This window comes from Oncorhynchus tshawytscha, linkage group LG26, assembly GCF_018296145.1.
Source record: "Oncorhynchus tshawytscha isolate Ot180627B linkage group LG26, Otsh_v2.0, whole genome shotgun sequence".
NCBI classification, from domain to species: Eukaryota; Metazoa; Chordata; class Actinopteri; order Salmoniformes; family Salmonidae; genus Oncorhynchus; species Oncorhynchus tshawytscha.
The window spans coordinates 26,878,181-26,887,860 of NC_056454.1; the positions used below are offsets into that span (position 1 = coordinate 26,878,181).

General features: G+C 41.7%; 1 protein-coding gene across 1 annotated transcript; it reads right to left on the reverse strand.

Moving 5' to 3' along the window:
• Positions 1–4,930: 4,930 nt before the first annotated feature.
• On the reverse strand, positions 4,931–8,903 carry LOC112225454 (T-cell surface antigen CD2). Its single transcript, XM_024389435.2, has 5 exons — positions 8,802–8,903; positions 6,197–6,475; positions 5,849–6,094; positions 5,621–5,773; positions 4,931–5,453 (listed from the first exon to the last, which is right to left on the reverse strand). The coding sequence occupies exons 1-5, from the start codon at positions 8,851–8,853 to the stop codon at positions 5,218–5,220; spliced, it is 966 nt and encodes a 321-aa protein (XP_024245203.2). The 5' UTR covers positions 8,854–8,903; the 3' UTR covers positions 4,931–5,217.
• Between the last annotated feature and the right edge of the window lie 777 nt (positions 8,904–9,680).

Genomic DNA, 9,680 nt, shown 5'->3' on the forward strand with positions numbered 1-9,680 from the left:
CGAAAGTTGAAGGAGACGGAATTCACAACAGAAGCCATTTACAAAATGTTTCCTGTTAGGCTATAAAAATGGATTTTATCGAACAAAATGACCCTTTATTGTGTAGCTTGGAGCTTTTGTATTGCCAAAAGAAGAAGATCTTCAAAGGTAAGTGATTTATTTTATTGCTATTTCTGACTTCTGTGACTCCTGTGCTTGGATGGAAAAAGTTTATTATGCTTTTGTAAGTGGGGCACTGTCCTCAGATAATCGCACATTGTGCTTTCACCGTAAAGCCTTTTTTGAAATCTGACACAGCGGCTTTATTAAAAAGAAGTAGCTGTATAGGCTGCTACATTTGCATCAATAGTTTGAATAAAAGAAATTGAAAACGATGTGACGCTGCCACAACTGATTGAACAGTGCTGTGGCAGCCCTGCAGAAAGGCACTTCATTGTTTGCCAGAAGTTATTTGACATTGAGAAAAAAACGTCTGATATTGGACTTTGTTAACCAGTTATGCATTAGGGGGCGCTATTAAAAATTTTGTATGAAAAACGTTCCCGTTTTAAACAAGATATTTTGTCACGAAAAGATGCTCGACTATGCATATAATTTACAGCTTTAGAAACAAAAACTCTGACGTTTCCAAAACTGCAAAGATATTGTCTGTGAGTGCCACAGAACTGAATATAAATATTCCTAGAAAATATACCTGTTCATGAAAATCACAAGTGAAATATATTGCGACACAGCTTAGCCTTTTGTTAATCACCCTGGCTTCTCAGATTTTCAAAATATGCTTAACAGCCAAGCTAGACAAGCATTTGTGTAAGTTTATCGATAGCCTAGCATAGCATTTTGTCCAGCTAGCAGCAGGTAACTTGGTCACGGAAATCAGAAAAGCAATCAAATTAAATCGTTTACCTTTGATGAGCTTCGGATGTTTTCACTCACGAGACTCCCAGTTAGATAGCCAATGTTCCTTTTTTCCAAAAATATTATTTTTGTAGGCGAAATAGCTCTGTTTGTTCTTCACGTTTGGCTGAGAAATCGCCTGGAAATTGCAGTCACGAAAACGCCGAAAAATATTCCAAATTAGCTCCGTAATATCGACAGAAACATGGCAAACATTGTTTATAATCAATCCTCAAGGTGTTTTTCCAATATCTATTCGATAATATATCCACCGGGACAATTGGTTTTTCAGTAGGACCGATTGGAATAATGGCTACCTCTGTATTTTACGCGAGAATCACTCTGGGAGCCATCAGGTGACCAGTTGCGCAATGTAGCCGCTTACGGGTATTCTTCAACATAAATGCGTAAAACTACGTCACAATGCTGTAGACACCTTGGGGACTACGGAGAAAAAGTAATCTGGTTGATAGCCCATTCACTGCTCAATAGGGACGCATTGGAACGCAGCGCTTTCAAAACATGAGGCACTTCCGGATTGGATTTTTCTCAGGCTTTCGCCTGCAATATCAGTTCTGTTATACTCACAGACAATATTTTTACAGTTTTGGAAACTTTAGAGTGTTTTCTATCCTAAGCTGTCAATTATATGCATATTCTAGCATCTTGTCCTGACAAAATATCCCGTTTACTACGGGAACGTTATTTTTCCAAAAATGAAAATACTGCCCCCTAGTCACAAAAGGTTTTAAAGACATTGTATGATCCCAAGCCCAAAACAATCCCAAATGATTGTGCCATTATCCAATAAAGCCTATGATAGGCTACTGCAAACTTCAACACAACAGAAAAACATAAAAGCCCATAGATGTAGCTATGCTATCTTGGGTAAATACATTAAAAAACCTCCAGTAAGATATTATTTTTGACTGTATTACTGTATTGTATTATACTGTATCATGTGGAATGGAATTATACCCCTCTTTCAAACGATGAACCTGGGACAGAACATGTGATGCTGGTGCAGAACATGCGGCCAACAAATTTACAATTATAGGCTGGCGAAATTTGATTAAAATTTTGAATATATAAAATGCACGTGATGTATATTGTATCATTATACAAGAGACAGAGGCTATAAATGAGTGGTGTAACTGATTCAGGTTTGTAGGCCTCCTTGCTCTGCCCACAAATTTTCTATAGATTTGAGGTCAGAGCTTTGTGATGGCCACTCCAATACCTTGACTTTGCAATGACTTTGGAAGTATGCTTGGGGTCATTGTCCATTTGGAAGACCCATTTGCGACTGATTTCTTGAGATGTTGCTTCAATATAGCCACATCATTTTCCGTCCTCATGATGCCATCTATTTTGTGAAGTGCATAAGTCAGCAAGCTTCAATAAGTGGATCTTTGCGATCGGGGGAGGGCCCAATGGGATGCTGGCCACTGATAGGCTGCAATGCTGGGAGCCAGGGACTGAGAGCTGGGGCCTGCGGTCGCCCATGCCCATCGAGGCTAAATGTACTAACGCTGTCACCTTCAGGGAATGCATCTATGTAGTTGGTCAGTGGATTAAACCTGTTCTACTCTCAGTTCACCTGTGCAATCATATTGAGTGTGTTTGTGTGTGTGTCCATTTGTGTGTCAGTGTGTGTGTATCTGTTGTAACAATCCTCCCCTCTCCCCAGGCGGTGCCATGCATGCTCTGTACTGCTACTCCCCCCAGTCAGACAGCTGGTCTATGGTGACCCGGCTGGGCGAGAGGGTGAGCTGCGCCATCGCAGCCTGTAACAACAAACTATTAATCACTGGTGGCCGTGACGACAAGAACCAGGTCATCTCCATGGTGATGTGCTGGGACCCAGTCACAACCACAATGACAGAGGAATGTGTGCTACCGCTTGGTGTCTCTCACCACGGAAGCGTCACACTCCACAAGTCCTACACGCACATACACAGGATAGCACCTGCAACCGTGTCGGTGTGACAGAGAGCTGGGACTATGTGTGTGAGAATGAATGTCCTTCCTGCAGCAAAGCACCCCCACAACATGATGCTGCCACCCCAGTGCTTCACGGTTGGGATGGTGTTCTTCGGCTTGCAAGCCTCCCCCTTTTTCCTCCAAACATAACAATGATTTTATGGCCAAATAGTTATATTTTTGTTGCATCAGACCAGAGGACATTTCTCCAAAAAGTACGATCTTTGTCCCGTGGGGCAGTTGCAAACTGAATTCACTGTATCACAATTCCATTGGGTCAGAAGTTGACATACACTAAGTTGACTGTGCCTTTAAACAGCTTGGAAAATTCCAGAAAATTATTTAGAAGCTTCTGATAGGCTAATTGACATAATTTGAGTCAATTGGAGGTTTACCTGTGGATGTATTTCAAGGCCTACCTTCAAACTCAGTGCTTCTTTGCTTGACATCATGGGAAAATCAAAAGAAATCAGCCAAGACCTCTGAAAAAAATTGTAGTCCTCCACAGGTCTGGTTCATCCTTGGGAGCAATTTCCAAATGCCTGAAGGTACCACGTTCATCTGTACAAACAATAGTACGCAAGTATAAACACCATGGGACCACGCAGCCGTCATACCGCTCAGGAAGGAGACACGTTCTGTCTCCTAATGATGAACGTACTTTGTTGCAAAAAGTGCAAATCAATCCCAGAACAACAGCAAAGGACCTTGTGAAGATGCTGGAGGAAACAGGCACACATTTTGTTACGTTACAATCTTATTCTAAAATGGATGAAATCATTATTTGTAGCTCCGTCAGAGGGACCCAGCCACACTGAACAATCGGGGGAGAAGGGCCTTGGTCAGGGAGGTGACCAAGAACCCGATGGTCACTCTTATAGATTAACACAATTCCTCTGTGGAGATGGGAGAACCTTCCAGAAAAACAACCATCTCTGCAGCACTCCACCAATCAGGCCGTTATGGTAGAGTGGCCAGACGGAAGCGACTCCTCAGTAAAAGGCACATGACAGCCCACTTGGAGTTTGCCAAAAGGCACCTAAAGGACTCTCAGACCATGAGAAACAAGATTCTCTGTTCTGATGAAACCAAGATTGAACTCTTTGGCCTGAATGCCAAGCGCCACGTCTGGAGGAAAGCTGGCACCATCTCTACAGTGAAGCATGGTGGTGGCAGTATCATGCTGTGGAGATGTATTTCAGCGGCAGGGACTGGAAGACTAGTCAGGATCGAGGGTTCGATCATGACTAATCAAACCAAACTGTGCAGAAGCAATTTGATGAATTGAAACAGACATCTGTTACAAAACACAAAAAAAAGTTGAATGACATTCTATACTGATTGGTGTTGAAAACGCAAACCATGATATTGAAGTGCCCAAAGTCGGTATGTTTTGTTTATTGGTTGTGTGATGCATTAACACAGGAACCTGTTGGTGGAAAATTTGTTGCATATATTTTATATAATTATAAATATGACATCAAAATGTTGAAAATCTGATTTCCCCCTAACTGATCATTGTCTGCAGCCGGCTCTGATCGTAGTGTAATGAGACAGGCAGAGAGCGTGAACCCTCAACCTTCTGGCCAATAGCCCTGCGTGGCATCGACGGTCCCCCCAGTAAATTTCGATCTGTCCCTAACTGTACTTGTAAGTCGCTCTGGATAAGAGTATCTGCTTACTGACTAAAATGTGAAAGTGTCTCTCTCACATGCTCTCTCAGACACATGCACACACATACTCATTTCTGTCTCTGCACTGCTCACTCCCACTCTTGTCCAAAGATGAGTGGCAGTAGTGTAACTGCAGAGCATGCTGTTTATTTGTCTTGCAGCTGTGGTAAAGATCTCTATATACATTCAGGGGAATCAGTCTGTTCAGTGCAGTGAAGGGACAGGATGTGGTATGTGTCTGAGACTGAACTGTGGCCCCAGTTTACTGAACATTGAGTTAGAACAGAAAGACCCCAGGAACACAAACCACACACACAATAGTCAAAATCTTACAGACTTAGAAATCTAGTATTATATTACAGACAGCAAACACAAGTTGACTTAACACTGAGTTTAATTTCTGAAGTATCAAGTACCATTAATCTTTAAAAACAAACACCTAAAGTACAGCTCACTGATTATGATGCTATAGATGTTTTAAAACATGCCATAGTTCTAATGCAATTCTAATAAGGTCAGGTTGGAGGAAGAAAAAGAAGAGGAAGAGGAAGAGGAAGAGATCTGACACATACACATAAGTGGTGAAGCACTGCTCTTTATTTGTAACTGCTGCAATCAAAGTTTGAACCATTGTGTGACTACCCCCCCCCACACACACACACACCTAATTCCTGTGGTTCCAGGGTCCTGTCCGCCTGGGAATCGGTATGGGCGGTGCATCATCTGGTTTAGGCTGTGGAGACCTGGGTCGAGGCACTGGTCTAGAGTTTTGGGTGTCCTGTGACTGAGTTCTGTTTTTCGGCCGGGTTCGGCTCTGGGACTTGTGTGGGTGATGGTGGTGGTGGAGGGATGCTTGACGCGTGGGCTGGGTGAGGGGCGCAAGTCTCATCTCCTCCTCTTCTACATGGGGAACATCAGAGATTAGGATTCATGGGTAAGGGAGTTAGATGTTGGTAACTACATGAAATGTGAGTAGCCTTCTGTTTTATCATAGTACTTCTTTATCATAGTACTGTTTTATCATCATGTAGATAACTGCTGTGTTTTTATTCATGTGTGTTCAGTACCTTTTATGCGACTCGCGCGCCGCCTGCGGCTCTGGCAGACACACACCAAGGTGATGACGAAGAGGATGAGGAGCAGACTACCTCCACCAGCCAGAATCGCCACCATCAGCCATAGCTTCATCCCAAACAAGAGCACTGTAGAGGAAGAATCCTCTGCAGAAGAATCATCATCATCATCATCATCATCATCGTCAGAAATGTTTATTTCATTTAGTCTCTCCTACACACCTGCACATTCAGGGTTAACATCGTCACTCTTCTCTTCACTGGCTTTGTTACTCACTGTACACATGTAGAGGTCTACAGATTTCAGCATTGCCTTGGTTATTGTCAGAGTTTTGTCAGTGGATCCTGTCAGTGTTTGTCTGTTACGGCTCCACACCACGTTAACATCCACAGAGTTCCCCACATCGCACCTCAGACTGACAGATGCATCCGTACAGGTGTGTGTCAGACGTGGCTTAGACACAGGCACTGAGAACACAAAACACACACTGTAACGAGGACATATTTTCCCTAACACTGGCTACGTGCGTACATGCATATGTATGCTTTCTGTTTGTGTAGCCTACTTACAGAGCACACACAGATGAGTTGTTTTTTCTAACATGAGTTTTCCCGCGTTGTCGTAGATGGTGACCTGGTAAGGCCCTGTATTATTCAGCTGTAGGTTAGTTAGTAACAGAGAACCATTCGGTGTGGTCTGGGGTTTTGGCTTAGTATTCTTCCTGGTGTCGTAAACTATCTTATCGTCATGGGACCACCGTAAGTGAAATGACTGTCCAAGCAACTCCAGGCCATGGTCAATCACCTTGTTCCTCCCAACAGCAGCATACATAGTACACTCCTCGGCACCTAAACATACAGTGAAATGTACATTTTAACATCAGATACAGCTGGTGATGACTTTTAAACTGTCAGAAAAAAAAAGATGCTTAGTAGAACCATACAGGGTTCTTCGGTTTGTTGCAGAGGGTTCTATCTAGAACCCTCTATGTAGGATTCTTCAAATAACCTTCTGTTTATGGTTCTACCTAGAACCATTTTATCATCTAAAGGTTCTTTCTAGAACCATCTATGAAGGGTTCTCCCGAGAACCCTTTTATCTTTGGAGAGTTCATCCTAGAACCCTCTATGAACCGGCCTTATTACCCTTTAAAATTACATTACATATATAAGGCCTTTCTATGAGGGCCTAACTATACCCTAATACAGGGGTGTTAGGAATCTCCTGGTTTACAGGCCACATCAGGACTGCAAATCACACTATGCTGGCTTGCAAAGTGATGTGTAATTCCTATTGGGATCCAGCCAGAGTTAGGATATCCAACAAGTGGAATTATTAATCACCCACAACCTGCATTCAGAATGACTGCCAGGGTAGGGAATTTTAAATTGAGACTCTCTCAATCATCTAAGCATGAACAACCATCTCAGTACCGGGTGCAATAAATCTAATTACTAACAGATTTGATTTGTTTATTTACATTATTTATCTTTGTGTTGCATAAAATGAATCAAACAATCTATACAAAAACACAGATATTACAGTAAAACAAACAATTCTGAAAGTCTCCCTGCAGTAGAGCATGCTGGGTAATATTATAATATGGTTATATGTAGAACCCTTTGCCTTACAAAGAACCCTTGTGGCCAAAATAGCTTTTTCCACCTGAGGAACATTGCCAAGGTGTGGCCATTTCCCTCTCAGGCTGATACAGAGAGACTCATCCATGCTTTTATTACAAGCAGGCTTGACTACAGTAATGATCTCCTGTCTGGTCTACCCAATAAAGCCATTGGTCAACTGCAAAACATACAGAATGCTGCAGCATGGGTACTGACCAAGAACAGACAGAGAGCACACATTACATTGGTTTTATGGTCTCTGCAATGGCTGCCTGTGAGTTTTAGAATTCATTTTAAGAGTATTCTATTGGTTTTTAAATCAATCCACGATTGTGCACCCCAAAACATGTCAGACATGCTCTAAAGTTATGTACCCAGTAGGTCCCTCAGGTCCTCTGGTACTGGCCTTTTAACTATCCCAAAGCCTACGACCAAGAGGCATGGAGAGGCAGCCTTTAGTTACTATGCCACCAGCCTCTGGATTAGACTGCCAGAGAATCTGAGGAGGGCCGAAATCTTAAAACACATATTTTTTAGATTTGCCTTTCCTTAGGGTGCTTTTGAGAAATGTAGTGTTTATTGTTATTATTTTGTTTTTTTATTTGTTTTGTAGTAAATATTCCTGTTTTTATTGTCATTGTTTGTCATATTTTATTTTCTTCCTGTAAAGCACATTGTGATGTATTCCATGTCTGAAATGTGCTGTGTAAATACAGCTTGATTTGATTTGATTTTACTTGACTTTCAAAAAGGATTCTTCTGATCAAAATGGTTCTTGGTAGAACCCTATCCCTCCGCAAAGAACCCTATCCCTCCGCAAAGAACCCTAATCCCTCCGCAAAGAACCCTTTTGGAACCATTTTCTTTCTAAGAGTAGTGTCAGAAAATGAGTGAGCAGAAAAAGGGGAAGGTGTATTTGAATTACTAATGACAAAATCATTTCAACTTATACACAGAAAATACTGTAAGTCTACATACTAAAGAAGAGGTTAGTTAGTACAACCCAGAATATATGATATGGCAAATTTAAGTTCAGAGGATTGAGAGGGGTGTCGGTAAGAATCATCTTACGAAGCACCATCATTTCTATTGTCTATCTAGGTCAAGCATAGAAGCAGGGATCAACAACAAAAACTGTAGTTTTAATGGAAATATCACAATGACATCAACTAAGTGAAATGGTTATTATTTCATATGATCTTTTTCATTTGATGTGGTCCTGAGAAGTAGGCTAAACTGAAAACAGCCAAATCAATTATTACACACTTAGGTTCTGGTTTTCTGTCCAGTGGATAATGGATCACTGATTAAAAATAAGACCAGATCCATGTCTTGTTTTCTTTTTACACTTTTTGAAAAGATTTAGAAGGCAAATGAATGATTTCTTTGATTTGTAGTTTTACCCAAGGCATCACCCTAACCAAGCCAGGCTAATAGCCTTAAATCCAGGCCGTAAAGGGGGACAGAGTGACTTAAACTTCACCATGAACACAACAATATAGATCCAAACGAAAATATATATATATATATCTGATTCTAATTCTTAACTCACCTGCAAACCCCAGAGCGAGGAGGATGAGAGATATTAGCATCACCACTGACATTCTCAAGGAGTGATTGCACCTGCTCCAGACTGTGTCTGTGTGTCTGAGCGCTCTGTTCATCATATTTCTGAGCGAGGGGACATCCTGTCTGTGTGTGTGTGTGTGTGTGTGTGTGTGTGTGTGTGTGTGTGTGTGTGTGTGTGTGTGTGTGTGTGTGTGTGTGTGTGTGTGTGTGTGTGTGTGTGTGTGTGTGTGTGTGTGTGTGTGTGTGTGTGTGTGTTTCAGAAATCAGTCTAGAGATCGTGGTGTGGATCACTTGACTCATGAGTTCATTTGAGACCATGGATATGATGCAAAAATAAGTTTTAGATTGTTCTGTTATTTAAACATGATCGATGTTGCTGCCATGCTGTTTTATTTCCTGTTTTGCCAAATAAATGCAAAGCCTGCCCTATACAGTGTGTCTCCGCCCTTCCAGGATTGTCATCCGTGGGCGTTTAACACCCTTCTGTAGCTAGTTTTGAAGGAAATGGCAGTCCAATGTTTTTTTTATAGTTATCATAAAGTTTTGGGCTTATTTTATTGGTAAGTAAGCTATACTTTTGACCGGTTATTGATTTGTAACAAAGTCAATTGTCCATGACGTAGACATTGCTTGACACAGACATTGCACATTGTTTCATGAGCTGGCGCCTCTGCTTAGGCTGGTTCAGTTTATTATTAGTCATTCAGTAATAACATGTCACATTTCTAGATTATGGAATGACGCCAACAAAACAAGAAACCCAACCGTGACGCTTAGGAGGGCTAAGTGCCACTAACAAAGATAACTACCCACACTAAAGGAGGGGAAAAGGGCTACCTAAGTATGATTCCCAATCAGAGAC

What these genes read in the sequence shown, in the direction of transcription:
- LOC112225454 (XM_024389435.2), bottom strand. Translation starts at nt 8,853, where the DNA reads ATGTCAGTGGTGATGCTAATATCTCTCATCCTCCTCGCTCTGGGGTTT. An exon ending in TGTTAACCCTGAATGTGCAG is followed by an intron (nt 5,774 to 5,848) that starts GTGTGTAGGAGA and finishes ATTCTTCTGCAG; the next exon opens with AGGATTCTTCCTCTACAGTG. An exon ending in GCGCGCGAGTCGCATAAAAG is followed by an intron (nt 5,454 to 5,620) that starts GTACTGAACACA and finishes TTCCCCATGTAG; the next exon opens with AAGAGGAGGAGATGAGACTT.